We start from the raw sequence: 25,099 nt of genomic DNA, 5'->3' as shown, positions 1-25,099 counted from the left end.
ATGGGCTTGAAGTCATAAACAGCGCTGTGCTTCAAGCATTGCTAGGAGCTGCTGGCAAACGCAGTAAAGTTTGAATGAATGCTTACGAGCCTGCTGCTGCCTACCACCGCTCAGTCAGACTGCTCTATCAAATATCAAATCATAAACTTAATTATAATAAACACAGAAATACGAGCGGTTGGTCATTAATATGGTCAAATCCAGAAACTATCATTACGAAAACAAAAGGTTTCTTCTTTCAGTGAAATACAGAACCGTTCTGTATTTTATCTAACGGGTGGCATCCATCAGTCTAAATATTCCTGTTACATTGCACAACCTTCAATGTTATGTCATAATTACGTAAAATTCTGGCAAATTAGTTTGTAACGAGCCAGGCGGCCCAAACTGTTGCATATACTCTGACTCTGCTTGCAATGAACGCAAGAGAAGTGACACAATTTCCCTGGTTAATATTGCCTGCTAACATGAATTTCTTTTAACTAAATATGCAGGTTTAAAAATATATACTTCTGTGTATTGATTTTAAGAAAGGCATTGATGTTTATGGTTAGGTACATTCGTGCAACGATTGTGATTTTGTTTAATCATCCCCGGTTTGGCGAAGTAGGCTGTGATTCGATGATAAATTAACAGGCACCACATTGATTATATGCAACGCAGGACAAGCTAGTTAAACTAGTAATATCATCAACCATGTGTAGTTAACTAGTGATTATGTGAAGATTGATAGTTTTTTTTAGAAGATACGTTTAATGCTAGCTAGCAACTTACCTAGGCTCCCTGCTGCACTCGTGTAACAGGTGGTCAGCCTGCCACGCAGTCTCCTCGTGGAATGCAATGTAATCGGCCAGATTGTTATGAAAACTTGAAATCGTCCCTAATTAATCGGCCATGCCCACCTCTACTCTACACCCCATGTAAAGCAGATTAATGTGCTGAATTTATAAAGTTATTTTGTCACTTTAGTGTGATAGAAACCTTACTAAAACATACAAGCCTAGGAGCTACATGAGATGTGCGACTATGATTAGAAAAAGGCATTGTTTCTTATGCTGGGCATCATTCACAAGGCTGATAATGTCACCCATCAGATTATTCTTGATTGGGCTATAATTCCCTGGAGAGGGCAGATTTAGGATGTTGGGGAATGGCCTGTAAATCCCCTGGGGGGGGGGGCGGGGGGGGGGGGGCAGATTTAGGATGTTGGGGAATGGGCTGTAAATCCCCTGGGTGGGGGGGCAGATTTAGGATGTTGGGGAATGGGCTGTAAATCCCCTGGAGAGGGCAGAGTTAGGATGTTGGGGAATGGGCTGTAAATCCCCAGGGAGCGTGGTAAACGATGATTGATGGTTCATTCTGTAATGTTATAATAGTCTAATGGCCTGGGGTTGTAGCTAATCCAACAGATTAGATTATGGGGTTTTACCATTCCATTTAGAATCATTCATATCCTTATTATTTTACTGTCTGTAGATGGTCATTTCATCCGAATGAACCTGGAAACTCATATTCTAGTATTACGTTGAATATGTTCAGAGCATGGGGAATATGTCTAGAGCATGGGGAATATGTCTAGAGCATCTAGAGTATGGGGAATATGTCTAGAGTATGGGGAATATGTCTAGAGTATGGGGAATATGTCCAGAGCATGGGGAATATGTCTAGAGCATCTAGAGTATGGGGAATATGTCTAGAGTATGGGGAATATGTCTAGAGCATGGGGAATATGTCTAGAGCATGGGGAATATGTCTAGAGCATGGGGAATATGTCTAGAGTATGGGGAATATGTCTAGAGCATGGGGAATGTGTCTAGAGTATGGGGAATATGTCTAGAGTATGGGGAATATGTCTAGAGTATGGGGAATATGTCTAGAGCATGGGGAATATGTCTAGAGCATGGGGAATATGTCTAGAGCATGGGGAATATGTCTAGAGTATGGGGAATATGTCTAGAGTATGGGGAATGTGTCTAGAGTATGGGGAATATGTCTAGAGTATGGGGAATATGTCTAGAGCATGGGGAATATGTCTAGAGTATGGGGAATATGTCTAGAGCATGGGGAATATGTCTAGAGCATGGGGAATATGTCTAGAGTATGGGGAATGTGTCTAGAGTATGGGGAATGTGTCTAGAGTATGGGGAATATGTCTAGAGTATGGGGAATATGTCTAGAGTATGGGGAATGTGTCTAGAGTATGGGGAATGTGTCTAGAGTATGGGGAATGTGTCTAGAGCATGGGGAATATGTCTAGAGTATGGGGCATATGTCTAGAGCATGGGGAATGTGTCTAGAGCATGGGGAATATGTCTAGAGCATGGGGAATATGTCTAGAGCATGGGGAATATGTCTAGAGTATGGGGAATATGTCTAGAGTATGGGGAATATGGGGAATATGTCTAGAGTATGGGGAATATGTCTAGAGTATGGGGAATATGTCTAGAGTATGGGGAATATGTCTAGAGTATGGGGAATATGGGGAATATGTCTAGAGTATGGGGAATATGTCTAGAGCATGGGGAATATGGGGAATATGTCTAGAGCATGGGGAATATGTCTAGAGTATGGGGAATATGTCTAGAGTATGGGGAATATGTCTAGAGTATGGGGAATGTGTCTAGACTATGGGGAATATGTCTAGAGTATGGGGAATATGTCTAGAGCATCTAGAGCATGGGGAATATGTCTAGAGTATGGGGAATATGTCTAGAGTATGGGGCATATGTCTAGAGTATGGGGCATATGTCTAGAGTATGGGGCATATGTCTAGAGTATGGGGCATATGTCTAGAGTATGGGGAATATGTCTAGAGTATGGGGAATATGTCTAGAGTATGGGGCATATGTCTAGAGTATGGGGAATATGGGGAATATGTCTAGAGTATGGGGAATATGGGGAATATGTCTAGAGTATGGGGAATATGTCTAGAGTATGGGGAATATGTCTAGAGTATGGGGAATATGTCTAGAGTATGGGGCATATGTCTAGAGTATGGGGAATATGTCTAGAGTATGGGGAATATGTCTAGAGTATGGGGAATATGGGGAATATGTCTAGAGTATGGGGAATATGTCTAGAGTATGGGGAATATGGGGAATATGTCTAGAGTATGGGGAATATGTCTAGAGTATGGGGAATATGTCTAGAGTATGGGGAATATGGGGAATATGTCTAGAGTATGGGGAATATGTCTAGAGTATGGGGAATATGGGGAATATGTCTAGAGTATGGGGAATATGGGGAATATGTCTAGAGTATGGGGAATATGGGGAATATGTCTAGAGTATGGGGAATATGTCTAGAGCATGGGGAATATGTCTAGAGTATGGGGAATATGTCTAGAGTATGGGGAATATGTCTAGAGTATGGGGAATATGTCTAGAGTATGGGGAATATGTCTAGAGTATGGGGCATATGTCTAGAGTATGGGGCATATGTCTAGAGTATGGGGAATATGTCTAGAGTATGGGGAATATGTCTAGAGTATGGGGCATATGTCTAGAGTATGGGGAATATGGGGAATATGTCTAGAGTATGGGGAATATGGGGCATATGTCTAGAGTATGGGGCTAGAGTATGGGGAATATGTCTAGAGTATGGGGAATATGTCTAGAGTATGGGGAATATGGGGAATATGTCTAGAGTATGGGGAATATGGGGAATATGTCTAGAGTATGGGGAATATGGGGAATATGTCTAGAGTATAGGGAATATGGGGAATATGTCTAGAGTATGGGGCATATGTCTAGAGTATGGGGAATATGGGGAATATGTCTAGAGTATGGGGAATATGGGGAATATGTCTAGAGTATGGGGAATATGTCTAGAGTATGGGGAATATGTCTAGAGTATGGGGCATATGTCTAGAGTATGGGGAATATGTCTAGAGTATGGGGAATATGTCTAGAGTATGGGGAATATGTCTAGAGTATGGGGCATATGTCTAGAGTATGGGGAATATGTCTAGAGTATGGGGAATATGGGGAATATGTCTAGAGTATGGGGAATATGTCTAGAGTATGGGGAATATGTCTAGAGTATGGGGAATATGTCTAGAGTATGGGGAATATGTCTAGAGTATGGGGAATATGTCTAGAGTATGGGGCATATGTCTAGAGTATGGGGAATATGGGGAATATGTCTAGAGTATGGGGAATATGTCTAGAGTATGGGGCATATGTCTAGAGCATGGGGAATATGTCTAGAGCATGGGGAATATGTCTAGAGCATGGGGAATATGTCTAGAGCATGGGGAATATGTCTAGAGCATGGGGAATATGTCTAGAGCATGGGGAATATGTCTAGAGTATGGGGAATATGTCTAGAGTATGGGGAATATGTCTAGAGCATGGGGAATATGTCTAGAGCATGGGGAATATGTCTAGAGCATGGGGAATATGTCTAGAGCATGGGGAATATGTCTAGAGCATCTAGAGTATGGGGAATATGTCTAGAGCATGGGGAATATGTCTAGAGCATGGGGAATATGTCTAGAGTATGGGGAATATGTCTAGAGCATGGGGAATATGTCTAGAGCATGGGGAATATGTCTAGAGCATCTAGAGCATGGGGAATATGTCTAGAGCATGGGGAATATGTCTAGAGCATGGGGAATATGTCTAGAGTATGGGGAATATGTCTAGAGCATGGGGAATATGTCTAGAGCATGGGGAATATGTCTAGAGCATGGGGAATATGTCTAGAGCATGGGGAATGTGTCTAGAGCATGGGGAATATGTCTAGAGCATGGGGAATATGTCTAGAGCATGGGGAATGTGTCTAGAGCATGGGGAATATGTCTAGAGCATGGGGAATATGTCTAGAGCATGGGGAATATGTCTAGAGTATCTAGAGAATGGGGAATATGTCTAGAGCATGGGGAATATGTCTAGAGTATCTAGAGCATGGGGAATATGTCTAGAGCATGGGGAATATGTCTAGAGTATGGGGAATATGTCTAGAGTATCTAGAGAATGGGGAATATGTCTAGAGCATGGGGAATATGTCTAGAGCATCTAGAGTATGGGGAATATGTCTAGCATGGTGAGTCATTCATGAATCAATACCTCAAATCAATCTGTTTTACAAAGATGTTATTGTCTGCTTATAGCCTCTTTCACCAACAATCACTATCATCAGTTCCTCAGTTCTTTTTTTATTTAACCTTTATTTAACCAGGCAAGTCAGTTAAGAACAAATTCTTATTTTCAATGATGGCCTCGGAACAGTGGGTTAACTGCCTTGTTCAGGGGCAGAACGACAGATTTTTACCTTGTCAGCTCGGGGATTCGATGTAGCAACCTTTCGGTTACTAGTCCAATGCTCTAACCACTAGGCTACCTGCCTCCTCTAACCACGAGGCTACCTGCCTCCTCTAACCACTAGGCTACCTGCCTCCTCTAACCACCAGGCTACCTGCCTCCTCTAACCACTAGGCTACCTGCCTCCTCTAACCACTAGGCTACCTGCCTCCTCTAACCACGAGGCTACCTGCCTCCTCTAACCACTAGGCTACCTGCCTCCTCTAACCACTAGGCTACCTGCCTCCTCTAACCACTAGGCTACCTGCCTCCTCTAACCACTAGGCTACCTGCCTCCCTCCTCTAACCACTAGGCTACCTGCCTCCTCTAACCACTAGGCTACCTGCCTCCTCTAACCACTAGGCTACCTGCCTCCTCTAACCACTAGGCTACCTGCCTCCTCTAACCACTAGGCTACCTGCCTCCTCTAACCACTAGGCTACCTGCCTCCTCTAACCACTAGGCTACCTGCCTCCTCTAACCACTAGGCTACCTGCCTCCTCTAACCACTAGGCTACCTGCCTCCTCTAACCACTAGGCTACCTGCCTCCTCTAACCACTAGGCTACCTGCCTCTAACCACTAGGCTACCTGCCTCCTCTAACCACTAGGCTACCTGCCTCCTCTAACCACTAGGCTACCTGCCTCCTCTAACCACTTGGCTACCTGCCTCCTCTAACCACTAGGCTACCTGCCTCCTCTAACCACTAGGCTACCTGCCTCCTCTAACCACTAGACTACCTGCCTCCTCTAACCACTAGGCTACCAGCCTCCTCTAACCACTAGGCTACCTGCCTCCTCTAACCACTAGGCTACCCGCCTCTTCTAACCACTAGGCTACCTGCCTCCTCTAACCACTAGGCTACCCGCCTCCTCTAACCACTAGGCTACCTGCCTCCTCTAACCACTAGGCTACCTACCTCCTCTAACCACTAGGCTACCTGCCTCCTCTAACCACTAGGCTACCTGCCTCCTCTAACCACTAGGCTACCTGCCTCCTCTAACCACTAGGCTACCTGCCTCCTCTAACCACTAGGCTACCTGCCTCCTCTAACCACTAGGCTACCTGCCTCCTCTAACCACTAAGCTACCTGCCTCCTCTAACCACTAGGCTACCTGCCTCCTCTAACCACTAGACTACCTGCCTCCTCTAACCACTAGGCTACCTGCCTCCTCTAACCACTAGACTACCTGCCTCCTCTAACCACTAGGCTACCTGCCTCCTCTAACCACTAGGCTACCTGCCTCCTCTAACCACTAGGCTACCTGCCTCCTCTAACCACTAGGCTACCTGCCTACTCTAACCACTAGGCTACCTGCCTCCTCTAACCACTAGGCTACCTGCCTACTCTAACCACTAGGCTACCTGCCTCCTCTAACCACTAGGCTACCTGCCTCCTCTAACCACTAGGCTACCCGCCTCCTCTAACCACTAGACTACCTGCCTCCTCTAACCACTAGGCTACCTGCCTCCTCTAACCACTAGGCTACCTGCCTCCTCTAACCACTAGGCTACCTGCCTCCTCTAACCACTAGGCTACCTGCCTCCTCTAACCACTAGGCTACCTGCCTCCTCTAACCACTAGACTACCTGCCTCCTCTAACCACTAGGCTACCTGCCTCCTCTAACCACTAGACTACCTGCCTCCTCTAACCACTAGGCTACCTGCCTCCTCTAACCACTAGGCTACCTGCCTCCTCTAACCACTAGGCTACCTGCCTGCAGCCCCAGTCACTAATATCGAGAGCAACACTTTATTTAATTTAATTTTTCCCCCAAAACATTGTGGGTATTCTGCTGTGTCTATGTGTAGGGGTGATGTTACCCAGTCCATTAAATGTCTCCTTACTGTCCCAACATGGTGCTGTGTCTATGTGTAGGGGTGATGTAACCCAGTCCATTAAATGTCTCCTTACTGTCCCAACATGGCTGCTGTGTCTATGTGTAGGGGTGATGTACCCAGTCCATTAAATGTCTCCTTACTGTCCCAACATGGTGCTGTGTCTATGTGTAGGGGTGATGTTACCCAGTCCATTAAATGTCTCCTTACTGTCCCAACATGGCTGCTGTGTCTATGTGTAGGGGTGATGTAACCCAGTCCATTAAATGTCTCCTTACTGTCCCAACATGGTGCTGTGTCTATGTGTAGGGGTGATGTTACCCAGTCCATTAAATGTCTCCTTACTGTCCCAACATGGCTGCTGTGTCTATGTGTAGGGGTGATGTTACCCAGTCTATCTCTCCCTTTGATCACCATGATAGCCTATTACAGCCTAACACTATATTCTGTCTCTTTCTCCACTTCCTCCCAGAGCGTATCTTTGAGGACCACGAGAACCTATTACAGCCTAACACTATATTCTGTCTCTTTCTCCACTTCCTCCCAGAGCGTATCTTTGAGGACCATGAGAACCTGGTTGAGAGCCTTCTGAACTGGACCAGAGACAGTCAGAACAGACTGATGTTCATAGAACGCGTGGAGAAGTACGCCCTCTTCAAGAACCCGCAGGTGAGACAGACAGTCAACTCAGCCGATACACTACAGACAGTCAACTCAGCCGATACACTACAGACAGTCAACTCATCCAATACACTACAGACAGTCAACTCAGCCGATACACTACAGACAGTCAACTCAGCCGATACACTACAGACAGTCAACTCTCAGCCGATACACTACAGACAGTCAACTCAGCCGATACACTACAGACAGTCAACTCATCCAATACACTACAGACAGTCAACTCAGCCGATACACTACAGACAGTCAACTCAGCCGATACACTACAGACAGTCAACTCTCAGCCGATACACTACAGACAGTCAACTCTCAGCCGATACACTACAGACAGTCAACTCAGCCGATACACTACAGACAGTCAACTCATCCAATACACTACAGACAGTCAACTCAGCCGATACACTACAGACAGTCAACTCAGCCGATACACTACAGACAGTCAACTCAGCCGATACACTACAGACAGTCAACTCAGCCGATACACTACAGACAGTCAACTCAGCCGATACACTACAGACAGTCAACTGAGCCAATACACTACAGACAGTCAACTCTCAGCCAATACACTACAGACAGTCAACTGAGCCAATACACTACAGACAGTCAACTGAGCCGATACACTACAGACAGTCAACTCAGCCGATACACTACAGACAGTCAACTCAGCCGATACACTACAGACAGTCAACTCAGCCGATACACTACAGACAGTCAACTCTCAGCCGATACACTACAGACAGTCAACTCTCAGCCGATACACTACAGACAGTCAACTCTCAGCCGATACACTACAGACAGTCAACTCAGCCGATACACTACAGACAGTCAACTCAGCCGATACACTACAGACAGTCAACTGAGCCGATACACTACAGACAGTCAACTCAGCCGATACACTACAGACAGTCAACTCTCAGCCGATACACTACAGACAGTCAACTCTCAGCCGATACACTACAGACAGTCAACTACTTGTTGGACTGGTTTCCCGCACACAAATGAAGACTAGTCCCGGACACTAATGAAGGCTAGTCCCGGACACTAATGAAGACTAGTCCTGGACACTAATGAAGACTAGTCCCGGACACTAATGAAGACTAGTCCCGGACACTAATGAAGACTAGTCCCGGACACTAATGAAGACTAGTCCCGGACACTAATGAAGACTAGTCCCGGACACTAATGAAGACTAGTCCCGGACACTAATGAAGACTAGTCCCGGACACTAATGAAGACTAGTCCCGGACACTAATGAAGGCTAGTCCCGGACACTAATGAAGGCTAGTCCCGGACACTAATGAAGGCTAGTCCCGGACACTAATGAAGGCTAGTCCCGGACACTAATGAAGGCTAGTCCCGGACACTAATGAAGACTAGTCCCGGACACTAATGAAGACTAGTCCCGGACACTAATGAAGACTAGTCCCGGACACTAATGAAGACTAGTCCCGGACACTAATGAAGACTAGTCCCGGACACTAATGAAGACTAGTCCCGGACACTAATGAAGACTAGTCCCGGACACAAATGAAGACTAGTCCCGGACACTAATGAAGACTAGTCCCGGACACTAATGAAGACTAGTCCCGGACACTAATGAAGACTAGTCCCGGACACTAATGAAGACTAGTCCCGGACACTAATGAAGACTAGTCCCGGACACTAATGAAGACTAGTCCCGGACACTAATGAAGACTAGTCCCGGACACAAATGAAGACTAGTCCCGGACACTAATGAAGACTAGTCCCGGACACTAATGAAGACTAGTCCCGGACACTAATGAAGACTAGTCCCGGACACTAATGAAGACTAGTCCCGGACACTAATGAAGACTAGTCCCGGACACAAATGAAGACTAGTCCCGGACACAAATGAAGACTAGTCCCGGACACTAATGAAGACTAGTCCCGGACACTAATGAAGACTAGTCCCGGACACTAATGAAGACTAGTCCCGGACACTAATGAAGACTAGTCCCGGACACTAATGAAGACTAGTCCCGGACACTAATGAAGACTAGTCCCGGACACTAATGAGGACTAGTCCCGGACACTAATGAGGACTAGTCCCGGACACTAATGAGGACTAGTCCCGGACACTAATGAGGACTAGTCCCGGACACTAATGATGCAGAAGTACGCTGACTGAGGCTAAGCTGCTTTAAAATAGCCAGCCAGACCACTACTGTCCATGCCAGTCAGTATTGTGTTACATAACTGATGCAGGACAGGTTATACAATGCACAAATACACTGAACTGGCACGAAAATACACTGAACTGGCACCAAAATACAATCATTCACCAAAATACACTGAACTGGCACCAAAATATAATGATTCACCAAAATATACTGAGCTGGCACCAAAATACAATGCTTCACCAAAATACACTGAGCTGGCACCAAAATACAATGCTTCACCAAAATACACTGAACTGGCACCAAAATACAATGCTTCACCAAAATACACTGAACTGGCACCAAAATACAATGCTTCACCAAAATATACTGAACTGGCACCAAAATACAATGCTTCACCAAAATATACTGAGCTGGCACCAAAATACACTGAGCTGGCACCAAAATACACTGAGCTGGCACCAAAATACACTGAACTGGCACCAAAATACACTGAGCTGGCACCAAAATACAATGCTTCACCAAAATACACTGAATTGGCACCAAAATACAATACTTCACCAAAATACACTGAACTGGCACCAAAATACAATGCTTCACCAAAATAGACACACTCAGTAGTATCAGAGACTGTTTATATGTACACAAACTCACTCGACAGACACACAGACCTCAGTGTGTCCTTCAGATCTAGGTCAGTATGTTGTAGATGGCGGTACTATGATTAATAGATTGGGAGCTGGTGAGCACTGTTGTCTCCTTGGTGAACTAGCTTCGTAAAATAGCTAGTACCACTTCTACTGACTGCTAAAGGAACATTGATGGATTGTATTTTTTAACACTTACTGAAATTATCTAAATCTAAATTTGACTATCATACCCTGATTTAACCCGTTTCTGGAAAATCACAGAACTATTTGTTGGGGCGGAAGGAGACGTGTGAGATGGCAGACAGGAACAAGGAGGCACTACTGGAGGTACCGTGATCTCAACATAACACCTCCAAACAAACGCACACACACCTTGACTTACCTTGACTTATTCTGGTTATTTCAAAATGTTACCTTATTAGTGCATGCTACATAGAGTGTGTGTGTGTGTGTGTGTGTGTGTGTGTGTGTGTGTGTGTGTGTGTGTGTGTGTGTGTGTGTGTGTGTGTGTGTGTGTGTGTGTGTGTGTGTGTGTGTGTGTGTGTGTGTGTGTGTGTGTGTGTGTGTGTGTGTGTGTGTGTGTGTGTGTGCGCTCTCCGCGGCAGGAGTGTTTTTGTGGCAGCTCCGTCTCTGTACCTGAGATGGAGGGAGTACTCTGGCTGAAGGAGGATGGGAAGAAGAGCTGGAAGAAGAGATACTTCCTGCTCAGAGCCTCTGGGATCTACTATGTACCTAAAGGAAAAGCCAAGGTACGTCTGGGATCTACTATGTACCTAAAGGAAAAGCCAAGGTACGTCTGGGATCTACTATGTACCTAAAGGAAAAGCCAAGGTACGTCTGGGATCTACTATGTACCTAAAGGAAAAGCCAAGGTACGTCTGGGATCTACTATGTACCTAAAGGAAAAGCCAAGGTACGTCCCTGGAACACACTGACTAACCTGTACTCAGCCAAGGTACGTCCCTGTAACACACTGACTGACCTGTACTCAGCCAAGGTACGTCTGTAACACACTGACTAACCTGTACTCAGCCAAGGTACGTCCCTGGAACACACTGACTAACCTGTACTCAGCCAAGGTACGTCTGGGACACACTGACTAACCTGTACTCAGCCAAGGTACGTCTGGAACACACTGACTAACCTGTACTCAGCCAAGGTACGTCTGGTACACACTGACTAACCTGTACTCAGCCAAGGTACGTCCCTGGAACACACTGACTAACCTGTACTCAGCCAAGGTACGTCTGTAACACACTGACTAACCTGTACTCAGCCAAGGTACGTCTGGGACACACTGACTAACCTTTACTCAGCCAAGGTACGTCCCTGGATCACACTGACTAACCTGTACTCAGATCGTGTGTATAGTCAAACATCGATGGTGCTGCAGGGCCAAAAATATTATCAGCAATGAAGTCTGAACACTACGAGACATACTAGTGATTCATGAAATTATGTTTTTCAGGCCTCCTGCCCTCTGACCCAGACAGAAAGGCAGACAGACAGACAGGCAGACAGACAGAAAGGCAGGGAAACAGACGGAAAAGCAGTTTGACGGAAAGGCCTACAGACAGGCATACAGACAGACAAGCATACAGAAAGGCAGACAGACAAACTGACCAACAGACAGAAAGGCAGACAAACCGACAGACAGAAAGGCAGACAGACCTACAGACAGACAGGCAGACAGACAGAAAGGCCTACAGACAGGCAAGCATACAGAAAGGCAGACAAACTGACCAACAGACAGAAAGGCAGACAAACCGACAGACAGAAAGGCAGACAGACATACAGACAGAAAGGCAGACAGGCATATAGACAGACAGACTGACCGACAAAGGCAGACAGATTAACAGACAGAAAGGCCGTCAAACTGACAGGCCGACAGAAAGGCGAACAGGCAGACAGACAGAAAGACGACAAGGCAGACAGACAGAAAGACGACAAGGCAGACAGACAGACCGACTGAAAGGCCGACAGACCGACAAAGTCCGACAGGCCGGCAGACAGACGGAAAGGCCGGCAGACAGACGGAAAGGCCGGCAGACAGACGGAAAGGCCGGCAGACAGACGGAAAGGCCGGCAGACAGACGGAAAGGCCGGCAGACAGACGGAAAGGCCGGCAGACAGGCGGAAAGGCCGGCAGACAGGCGGAAAGGCCGGCAGAAAGACAGGCGGAAAGGCAGGCAGAAAGACAGGCAGAAAGACAGGCAGGCAGGCAGACAGAAAGGCAATTAACCGTAGTACTCTGTGTCCTCATGGATCCTCTGAATACCACATGCAGGAAGATGAGGAGGAGAGAAAGGGTCACTAGCACATCATTTCCTGTGATGTAATAGTAAAGCAAAGCCATCAACAGTAGTAGCTGCAGCATCAGGCACCAGCTCTGTAGCTCACGACACAGGTCATTACCTTGCTGGCTATCTCTCTCTCTCCCAGGCCCTGTCTCCTCTCTCTCTCTCTCCCAGGCCCTGTCTCCTCTCTCTCTCTCTCCCAGGCCCTGTCTCCTCTCTCTCTCTCTCCCAGGCCCTGTCTCCTCTCTCTCTCTCCCAGGCCCTGTCTCCTCTCTCTCTCTCTCCCAGGCCCTGTCTCCTCTCTCTCTCTCTCCCAGGCCCTGTCTCCTCTCTCTCTCTCTCCCAGGCCCTGTCTCCTCTCTCTCTCTCTCCCAGGCCCTGTCTCCTCTCTCTCTCTCCCAGGCCCTGTCTCCTCTCTCTCTCTCCCAGGCCCTGTCTCCTCTCTCTCTCTCTCCCAGGCCCTGTCTCCTCTCTCTCTCTCCCAGGCCCTGTCTCCTCTCTCTCTCTCTCCCAGGCCCTGTCTCCTCTCTCTCTCTCTCCCAGGCCCTGTCTCCTCTCTCTCTCTCTCCCAGGCCCTGTCTCCTCTCTCTCTCTCTCCCAGGCCCTGTCTCCTCTCTCTCTCTCTCCCAGGCCCTGTCTCCTCTCTCTCTCTCTCCCAGGCCCTGTCTCCTCTCTCTCTCTCTCACAGGCCCTGTCTCCTCTCTCTCTCTCTCCCAGGCCCTGTCTCCTCTCTCTCTCTCTCCCAGGCCCTGTCTCCTCTCTCTCTCTCTCGCTCTGTGTGTGTGTGTGTGTGTGTGTGTATAGCGCAGTACTTCATAAAGGATGAGACTATAAGAGACTATAATACAGTACATTATAAAGTGGCTAAAACAGTACGGAAGCATTTTTAAAGTGACCAGTGTTCAATGACTACGTACAACGGGCAACAGTCTTGTACTGTGCAGGGTTGAGTACCGGGCGGAGGAGTGATTGAGTATTTACCAGTCTGACGGCCTTGTAGATATGAAGATGATCAATGTCCCTCTAAGTCAATCTTCTGTAGAGCGCCACCCAGTGGACAGTGAGGTGCGGTAAAAGCCATGACAGTCAACTTTAAATCCTTCATCTCTCTTCTCTCTCTCTCTCCCGGCTGACAGGCTTCCAGAGAACTGGTGTGTTTCCTCCAGCTGGATCATGTGAATGTGTACAACGGACAGGACTATCGCAGCAAGTACAAGGCCCCCACAGACTACTGCCTGGCCCTCAAGGTGAGATTAAACACCAAGGGTGTATACCAAATTTCACCCTATTCCCTATATAGTGCACTACTTTTAACCAGGGCCCATAGGGAATAGTGTGCCATTTGGAACGCTGCTGTTGGCGCTGACAACACCTGACTTCCACACTCCCTGTTGCCACTAGACCAGGACCACCTGCAATACTCTGTTGCTATAGTAACACTGCTACCACCTAGCACTACTACCGCCTAGCCATAACCCCACAGACTACTACTACTACTACTACTACTACCACGTAAACTACTACTACCACGTAAACTACTACTACTACTACTACTACTACTACCACGTAAACTACTACTACCACGTAAACTACTACTACCACGTAAACTACTACTACCACGTAAACTACTACTACCACTAAAACTACTACTACTACTACTACCACTAAAACTACTACTACCACTAAAACTACTACTACCACTAAAACTACTACTACCACTAAAACTACTACTACCACTAAAACTACTACTACCACTAAAACTACTACTACCACTACTACCACTAAAACTACTACTACCACTAAAACTACTACTACTACTACTACTACCACGTAAACTACTACTACCACTAAAACTACTACTACCACTAAAACTACTACTACCACTAAAACTACTACTACCACTAAAACTACTACTACCACTAAAACTACTACTACCACTACTACCACTAAAACTACTACTACCACTAAAACTACTACTACCACTAAAACTACTACTACCACTAAAACTACTACTACCACTAAAACTACTACTACCACTACTACCACTAAAACTACTACTAATACCACTAAAACTACTACTACCACTAAAACTACTACTACCACTAAAACTACCACCACTAAAACTACTACTACCACTACTTCCACTAAAACTACTACCACCACTAAAACTACTACTACCACTACTACCACTAATACTACTACTACCACTAAAACTACTACTACTACTACTACCACTAAAACTACTACCACTAAAACTACTACTACTACTACTACCACTAAAACTACTACTACCACTAAAACTACTACTACTACTACTACTACCACTAAAACTACTACCACAAAAACTACTACCACTAAAACTACTACTATTACTACCACTAAAACTACTACCACTAAAACTACTACTACTACTACCACTAAAACTACTACTACTACTACTACCACTAAAACTACTACTATTACTACCACTAAAACTACTACTACTACTAAAACTACTTCTACCACTAAAACTACTACTACTACTACTACCACTAAAACTACTACTACCACTAAAACTACTTCTACCACTAAAACTACTACTACTACTACTACCACGCAAACTACTACTACCACTAAAACTACTTCTACCACTAAAACTACTACTACTACTACTACCACTAAAACTACTACTATTACTACCACTAAAACTACTACTACCACTAAAACTACTACTACCACTAAAATGACTACTACTACTACAACCACTAAAACAACTACTACTACCACTAAAACTACTACTACCACTAAAACTACTACCAATAAAACTACTACCACTAAAACTACCACTATTACTACCACTAAAACTATTACCACTAAAACTACTACTACCACTAAAACTACTACTACTACCACTACCACTAAAACTACTACCACTACAACTACTACCACTAACACTTCTACTACTACCGTTAAAACTACTACTACTACCACGCAAACTACTAAAACTACTACCACTAAAACTACTACTACCACTAAAACTACTACTACCACTAAAATTATTACTACCACTGAAACTACTACTACCACTAAAACTACTACTATTACTACCACTAAACCTACTACTATTACTACCACTAAAACTACTACTATTACTACCACTAAAACTACTACCACTAAAACTACTACTACTACCACTAAAACTACTACTACCACTAAAACTACTACTACTACTACTACTACCACTAAAGCTACTACCACACAAACTACTACCACAAACTACTACTATTACTACCACTAAAACTACTACTACCACTAAAACTACTACAACCACTACTACTACCACTAAAACTACTACAACCACTACTACTACCACTAAAACTACTACCACTAAAACTACTACTATTACTACCACTAAAACTACTACTACTACCACTAAAATGACTACTACTACTACCACTAAAACAACTACTACTACCACAAACTACTACCAATAAAACTACTACCACTAAAACTACCACTATTACTACCACTAAAACTATTACCACTAAAACGACTACTACTACTACCACTAAAACTACTACTACTACCACTACCACTAAAACTACTACCACTAAAACTACTACTACCACTAAAACTACCACCACTAAAACTACTACTACCACTACTACCACTAAAACTACTACCACCACTAAAACTACTACTACCACTACTACCACTAAAACTACTACCACCACTAAAACTACTACTACCACTAAAACTACTACTACCACTTAAACTACTACTATTACTACCACTAAAACTACTACCACTAAAACTACTACTACTACCACTAAAACTACTTCTACTACTACTACTACCACTAAAACTACTACTACCACTAAAACTACTACTACTACTACTACCACTAAAACTACTACCACACAAACTACTACCACAAACTACTACTACTACTACCACTAAAACTACTACTACTACCACTAAAACTACTACTATTTCTACCACTAAAACTACTACCACTAAAACTACTACTACTACTACCACTAAAACTACTACTACTACTACTACCACTAAAACTACTACTACTACCACTAACACTTCTACTACTACCACTAAAACTACTACTACCACTAAAACTACTACAACCACTACTACTACCACTAAAACTACTACAACCACTACTACTACCACTAAAACTACTACCACTAAAACTACTACTATTACTACCACTAAAACTACTACTATTACTACCACTAAAACTACTACTACTACCACTAAAATGACTACTACTACCACTAAAACAACTACTACTACCACTAAAACTACTACCAATAAAACTACCACTATTACTACCACTAAAACTATTACCACTAAAACTACTACTACTACTACCACTAAAACTACTACTACGACTACGACTACCACTAAAACTACTACTACTACCACTAAAACTACTACTACTACTACTACTACTAAAACTACTACCACTACTACTACCACTAAAACTACTACCACTAACACTTCTACTACTACTACTACTACTACTACTACTACTACTACTACCACTAAAACTACTACTACTACCACTACTACTACTACTACTACTACTACTACTACTACTACTACTACCACTAAAACGTCTACTACTACTACTACTACTACTACTACTACTACTACTACTACTACTACCACTAAAACTACTACTACTACTACCACTAAAACTACTACTAACACTACTACCACTAAAACTACTACTAACACTACTACCACTAAAACTACTACTAACACTACTACTACCACTAAAACTACTACTAACACTACTAACACTACTACTACCACTAAAACTACTACTACTACTACTACCACTAAAACAACTACTACTACCACTAAAACTACTACTACCACTAAAACTACTACCAATAAAACTACTACCACTAAAACTACCACTATTACTACCACTAAAACTATTACCACTAAAACTACTACTACTACTACCACTAAAACTACTACCACTACCACTAAAACAACTACCACTAACACGTCTACTACTACCATTAAAACTACTACTACTACTACTACTACCACTAAAACTACTACTACGACTACCACTAAAACTACTACTACTACTACCACTAAAACTACTACTACTACGACTACCACTAAAACTACTACTACTACCACTAAAACTACTACTACTACTACTAAAACTACTACCACTACTACTACCACTAAAACTACTACTACTACTACTAAAACTACTACTAAAACTACTACCACTACTACTACCACTAAAACTACTACCACTAACACTTCTACTACTACCATTAAAACTACTACTACTACTACAACTAAAACGTCTACTACTACCACTACTACTACCACTAAAACTACTACTACTACTACTACTACTGCTACTACTACTACTACTACTACTACCACTAAAACTACTACTACTACTACTACCACTAAAACTACTACTACTACTACTACCACTAAAACTACTACTACTACTACTACTACTACTATTACTACTACTACTACTACCACTAAAACTACTACTACTACCACTACTACTACTACTACCACTACTACTACTACTACTACTACCACTAAAACTACTACTACTACTACTACTACTACCACTAAAACTACTACTACTACTACTACCACTAAAACTACTACTACTACCACTAAAACTACTACTACTACTACTACCACTAAAACTACTACTACTACTACTACCACTAAAACTACTACTACTACCACTAAAACTACTACTACTACTACTACCACTAAAACTACTACTACTACTACTACTACCACTAAAACTACTACTACTACTACTACCACTAAAACTACTACTACTACCACTAAAACTACTACCACCACTAAAACTACTACTACTACTACTTTATAAAAATAAAGAACTGGATGAAATGGGGAAAAATGCACCAAATAATTTTTTCATCTTCAACATAGAAATTCTACCAAAAATAATCTGAAACTTGACGAAGTCAAACATGATTCACCAAATTATACATTTTGAAAGAGGAAGCAAAGTACTTTAAGCATATGTTTTCATTTCAGTCTCCTCCATCTCCACTAACTGAAGTTAATTGTAAGCATTTTCCCCCTATTAATAATGTAAAATAACAGCTGTACTGAAAGACTCATGTGCAGGCCAAATTACACAGGAGGAACTTCTTGATGCAATTAAAGCCTTTACGTCTGGGAAAACTCCAGGGCTGGATGGGAAAACTCCAGGGCTGGATGGCATACCAGTGGAGGTTTACCAAACCCTTTTCTGATTCACTCAGAGGACTGTTATTAGCATGGTTTAACCTCTCCTATAAAATGTGTACTACTGAAACAGGACCCAAGTGGTAAATATATAGGTCCAGTCCATTTAAAAAAAGGATTGGGGGGAATATATGAGGAGGGGGGGGGGGGGATACATGGGGAGAGGAGAGGGGGGGAGATAGAGGGGGAGATAAATGGGGAGAGGGGGGGAGATAAATGAGGAGAGGGGGGATTACATGAGGAGAGGGGGGATATTTGGGGAGTGGAGAGAGGGGGGAGATACATGGAGAGGGGGGGGGGGGTTCTTGGTGAGAGGAGAGACTGTAGAGAGACGTGGGCGAAGTAGGGGAGGAGGAGGGAGACGAGAACCTTCTCATAATCCAGTAAACTACCGTTGTTTCTCGTGGCAGGACTCTTTCAAATATAAGAGTCCGACTCTAAAGACATGTCAATTATGAACCAAATATTCCCCTTCCGTTTCCTCAGGAAAGTAACCCAGTAAACAGAGAAGTTGTTCCATTCTGGTTTGATGGTGATGTTTCCATGTAATCCCTGACGGGAGTAACTGGGTAGAGCGGAGGGATTGAGGATGTTGAATCGCTGCCCTCAAGACTTCCTGTCAGAGAGAAGAAGCGTATCCAGTGGACACACTGCCATCTAGTGGCAGAGTGTATAAACCTCCTGAGAAACCAGCTCCTTAATGTCTCAAATCAAATCAACGTTTATTTGTCACGTGCGCCGAATACAACAGGTATTCGGCGCAACCTTACAGTGAAATGCTGAATACAACAGGTGTAGTAGTAGACCTTACAGTGAAATGCTGAATACAACAGGTGTAGTAGACCTTACAGTGACATGCTGAATACAACAGGTGTAGTAGACCTTACCGTGACATGCTGAATACAACAGGTGTAGTAGACCTTACAGTGAAATGCTGAATACAACAGGTGTAGTAGACCTTACAGTGAAATGCTGAATACAACAGGTATAGTAGACCTTACAGTGACATGCTGAATACAACAGGTGTAGTAGACCTTACAGTGACATGCTGAATACAACAGGTGTAGTAGACCTTACAGTGAAATGCTGAATACAACAGGTATAGTAGACCTTACAGGGAAATGCTGAATACAACAGGTGTAGTAGACCTTACAGTGAAATGCTGAATACAACAGGTGTAGTAGACCTTACAGTGAAATGCTGAATACAACAGGTGTAGTAGACCTCACAGTGAAATGCTGAATACAACAGGTGTAGTAGACCTCACAGTGAAATGCTGAATACAACAGGTGTAGACCTTACAGTGAAATGCTGAATACAACAGGTGTAGTAGACCTCACAGTGAAATGCTGAATACAACAGGTGTAGTAGACCTCACAGTGAAATGCTGAATACAACAGGTGTAGTAGACCTTACAGTGAAATGCTGAATACAACAGGTGTAGACCTCACAGTGAAATGCTGAATACAACAGGTGTAGTAAACCTTACAGTGAAATGCTGAATAAAACAGGTGTAGACCTTACAGTGAAATGCTGAATACAACAGGTGTAGACCTTACAGTGAAATGCTTACTTACAGGCTCTAACCAACAGTGCAAAAAAGGTGTTAGGTGAACAATAGGTAAAGAAATAAAAACAACAGTAAAAAGACAATGAAAAATAACAGTAGAGAGGCTATATACAGTAGTGAGGCTATATACAGTAGTGAGGCTATATGCAGTAGTGAGGCTATATGCAGTAGAGAGGCTATATACAGTAGAGAAGGTATATACAGTAGCGAGGCTATATACAGTAGCGAGGCTATATACAGTAGCGAGGCTATATACAGTAGCGAGGCTATATACAGTAGCGAGGCTATATACAGTAGAGAGGCTATATACAGTAGCGAGGCTATATACAGTAGAGGCTATATACAGTAGAGGCTATATACAGTAGCGAGGCTATATACAGTAGAGAGGCTGTATACAGTAGAGAGGCTACATACAGTAGAGAGGCTACATACAGTAGAGAGGCTATAGTTGGGCTGGGGTTTTAGCCCATTTCCTCTTGCTTAACCCAATACTAAAACAGTGCCTCATTTTGTCAGCAGAATCTGTCCATGAGAGATTATAGTTCAATTAAAGAAACGAATGAGAGAAATCCCAGCATTCTATTATTGTGATGCTTGGTCGTTAACATGTCCCATTGTCTCTCTGTCTCTCCAGCATCCTCAGATCCAGAAGAAGTCCCAGTACATCAAGTATCTGTGTTGTAATGATGTCAGAACGCTACACCAGTGGATCAATGGGATACGCATCGCCAAGGTAACGCTACGTTACCTCAGCAACAACTTAACGAGAGAGAGAGAGAGAGTAATGGAAAGCGGAGCCATAGTCTGAGTACTCACAGAACATATTGGACAGAATACCTCAATGTCCAAACTCAAAAGATGTGGGAACATCTGACAAAGCCGGGGTGTATTCACTAGGAACCAAACAGAAGCAAGCGGAACGAAACGGGGAGGGACATACCTGAATTTGTTCAATAGAAACTCTTGTTCTCGTTGCAAAACGTTTTATTCTTGGAGCAAACCATTTTGCTGAGGAAACCGACTAATGAGTGCACCCCTGATGTCTGTTTCTGACCGACTAATGAATACACCTGACCGGCTAAGGAATACACCTGACCGGCTAATGAATACACCTGACCGACTAATGAATACACCTGACCGGCTAATGAGTACACCTGACCGGCTAATGGATACACCTGACCGACTAATGAATACACCTGACCGGCTAATGAATACACCTGACCGGCTAATGCATACACCTGACCGGCTAATGAATACACCTGACCGGCTAATGAATACACCTGACCGGCTAATGAATACACCTGACCGGCTAATGGATACACCTGATCGACTAATGAATACACCTGACCGGCTAATGAATACACCTGACCGGCTAATGAATACACCTGACCGGCTAATGAATACACCTGACCGACTAATGAATACACTTGACCGGCTAATGAATACACCTGACCGGCTAATGAATACACCTGACCGGCTAATGAGTACACCTGACCGACTAATGAGTACACCTGACCGACTAATGAGTACACCTGACCGACTAATGAATACACCTGACCGGCTAATGAGTACACCTGACCGACTAATGAATACACCTGACCGGCTAATGAATACACCTGACCGGCTAATGAATACACCTGACCGACTAATGAATACACCTGACCGACTAATGAGTACACCTGACCAACTAATGAATACACCTGACCGACTAATGAATACACCTGACCGACTAATGAATACACCTGACCGACTAATGAATACACCTGACCGACTAATGAATACACCTGACCGACTAATGAATACACCTGACCGACTAATGAATACACCTGACCGGCTAATGAATACACCTGACCGGCTAATGAATACACCTGACCGGCTAATGAGTACACCTGACCGGCTAATGAGTACACCTGACCGACTAATGAGTACACCTGACCGACTAATGAATACACCTGACCGACTAATGAATACACCTGACCGGCTAATGAATACACCTGACCGACTAATGAATACACCTGACCGGCTAATGAATACACCTGACCGGCTAATGAGTACACCTGACCGACTAATGAATACACCTGACCGGCTAATGAATACACCTGACCGACTAATGAATATACCTGCCCGACTAATGAATACACCTGACCGGCTAATGAGTACACCTGACCGGCTAATGAATACACCTGACCGACCAATGAGTACAACCCTGACGTCTGTTGACCTATGTATCTCTGTGTCTCCAGTATGGGAAGACTCTGTATGTGAACTACCAGGAGGCTATGAAGAGGACTGAGGCAGCCTACGACTGGTCCTCTCTCTCTAGCTCCTCTATCAAGTCTGGATCCAGCTCCTCCAGCCTGCCTGGTGAGGGTTGGTGGACAGACACACATCTACAACACAACACAGTATAGCAGGGCTGAGGTCTATTTTTATCTCAATTCAGTCATTTCAGGAAGTACAATTTCAGGAATTTCAGTTTACTTCCTGAAATGACTGAATTAAAATTGATTAGACACCAACCCTGCAGCAGTTACCCACTGACTTAGAGGTATGTTATGCATTTCTACTTGCTCTAACTCTCTCTCATTCCTCTGTCTCTCTCCTCTCCCTCCCCTCTCCTCTCTCCCGCCCTCTCCTCTGTCCCTCCCTCTCCTCTCTCTCTCTCTCCCTCCCTCCCTCTCGTTCTCTCTCTCGCTCTCTCCCCTTCCCTCCTTCCCTCTCTCTCCTTCCCGCCCGCCCTCCCTCTCTCCCTCCCTCTCTCCCTCCAGAGTCCCAGTCGACCCACTGCAGTAGTGATAGTGGTGTTGCTGTGTCAGAGAACAACCTGTCAGGCCACAGCCGCTCTCAGAGCCAGGTCAGCTCCATCTTCTCCGAGGCCTGGAAGAGAGGCACCCAGGATGAGGTACCGCCTCCTACTGACACCCTCACCTTACCCTGTCACCTGTCTCTATTGACCTGTCTCAGTATTCCTCACCTTACCCTGTCACCTGTCTCTATTGACCTGTCTCAGTATTCCTAACCTTACCCTTTGACCTGTCTCTATTCACCTGTCTCAGTATTCCTCACCTTACCCTGTCACCTGTCTCTATTCACCTGTCTCAGTAATCCTCACCTTACCCTTTGACCTGTCTCTATTGACCTGTCTCAGTAATCCTCACCTTACCCTGTCACCTGTCTCTATTGACCTGCCTCAGTAATCCTCACCTTACCCTGTCACCTGTCTCTATTGACCTGCCTCAGTAATCCTCACCTTACCCTGTCACCTGTCTCTATTGATCTGTCTCAGTATTCCTCACCTTACCCTGTCACCTGTCTCTATTGACCTGCCTCAGTAATCCTCACCTTACCCTGTCACCTGTCTCTATTGACCTGTCTCAGTATTCCTCACCTTACCCTGTCACCTGTCTCTATTGACCTGCCTCAGTATTCCTCACCTTACCCTGTCACCTGTCTCTATTGACCTGCCTCAGTATTCCTCACCTTACCCTGTCACCTGTCTCTATTGACCTGCCTCAGTATTCCTCACCTTACCCTGTCACCTGTCTCTATTGACCTGCCTCAGTATTCCTCACCTTACCCTGTCACCTGTCTCTATTGACCTGCCTCAGTATTCCTCACCTTACCCTGTCACCTGTCTCTATTGACCTGCCTCAGTATTCTTCACCTTACCCTTTGACCTGTCTCTATTGACCTGTCTCAGTATTCTTCACCTTACCCTGTCACCTGTCTCAGTATTTCTCACCTTACCCTGTCACCTGTCTCTATTGACCTGCCTCAGTATTCCTCACCTTACCCTTTGACCTGACTCAGTAATCCTCACCTTACCCTGTCACCTGTCTCTCTTGACCTGACTCAGTATTCCTAACCTTACCCTTTGACCTGACTCAGTATTCCTCACCTTACCCTGTCACCTGTCTCTCTTGACCTGACTCAGTATTCCTAACCTTACCCTTTGACCTGACTCAGTAATCCTCACCTTACCCTGTCACCTGTCTCTATTGACCTGTCTCAGTATTAGGAGAGGGACTGAGGTTTGAGGTTAGAGGAGGGACTGAGGTTAGGGGAGGGACTGAGGGTTGAGGTTAGGGGAGGGACTGAGGTTGAGGTTAGGGGAGGGACTGAGGTTGAGGGGAGGGGAGGGACTGAGGGTTGAGGTTAGGGGAGGGACTGAGGGTTGAGGTTAGGGGAGGGACTGAGGGTTGAGGTTAGGGGAGGGACTGAGGGTTGAGGTTAGGGGAGGGACTGAGGGTTGAGGTTAGGGGAGGGACTGAGGGTTGAGGTTAGGGGAGGGACTGAGGGTTGAGGTTAGAGGAGGGACTGAGGTTAGGGGAGGGACTGAGGTT

The 25,099-nt window shown here is 44.5% G+C and overlaps 1 protein-coding gene across 5 annotated transcripts in view; it reads left to right on the top strand.

The window, feature by feature from the left end:
* Positions 1–25,099, top strand: part of LOC139538548 (ras-associated and pleckstrin homology domains-containing protein 1-like) — a 187,114-nt gene that overhangs the window by 149,091 nt on the left and 12,924 nt on the right. For all 5 annotated transcript variants that reach the window (XR_011667756.1, XR_011667757.1, XM_071340710.1 and 2 more), the window contains 7 exons: positions 7,692–7,813; positions 10,875–10,940; positions 11,219–11,362; positions 14,047–14,157; positions 21,391–21,489; positions 23,000–23,120; positions 23,525–23,658. Coding sequence is in view for 3 of the 5 variants with exons in the window: in XM_071340710.1 (XP_071196811.1) it covers positions 7,692–7,813; positions 10,875–10,940; positions 11,219–11,362; positions 14,047–14,157; positions 21,391–21,489; positions 23,000–23,120; positions 23,525–23,658 (797 nt within the window). In the remaining 2 variants the exon portion in view is untranslated. The remainder of the gene's footprint in view (positions 1–7,691; positions 7,814–10,874; positions 10,941–11,218; positions 11,363–14,046; positions 14,158–21,390; positions 21,490–22,999; positions 23,121–23,524; positions 23,659–25,099) is intronic.

The sequence above is a fragment of the Salvelinus alpinus genome, chromosome 14 (assembly GCF_045679555.1).
Source record: "Salvelinus alpinus chromosome 14, SLU_Salpinus.1, whole genome shotgun sequence".
NCBI lineage: Eukaryota > Metazoa > Chordata > Actinopteri > Salmoniformes > Salmonidae > Salvelinus > Salvelinus alpinus.
This window is presented reverse-complemented; position numbering and strand designations above follow the sequence as displayed.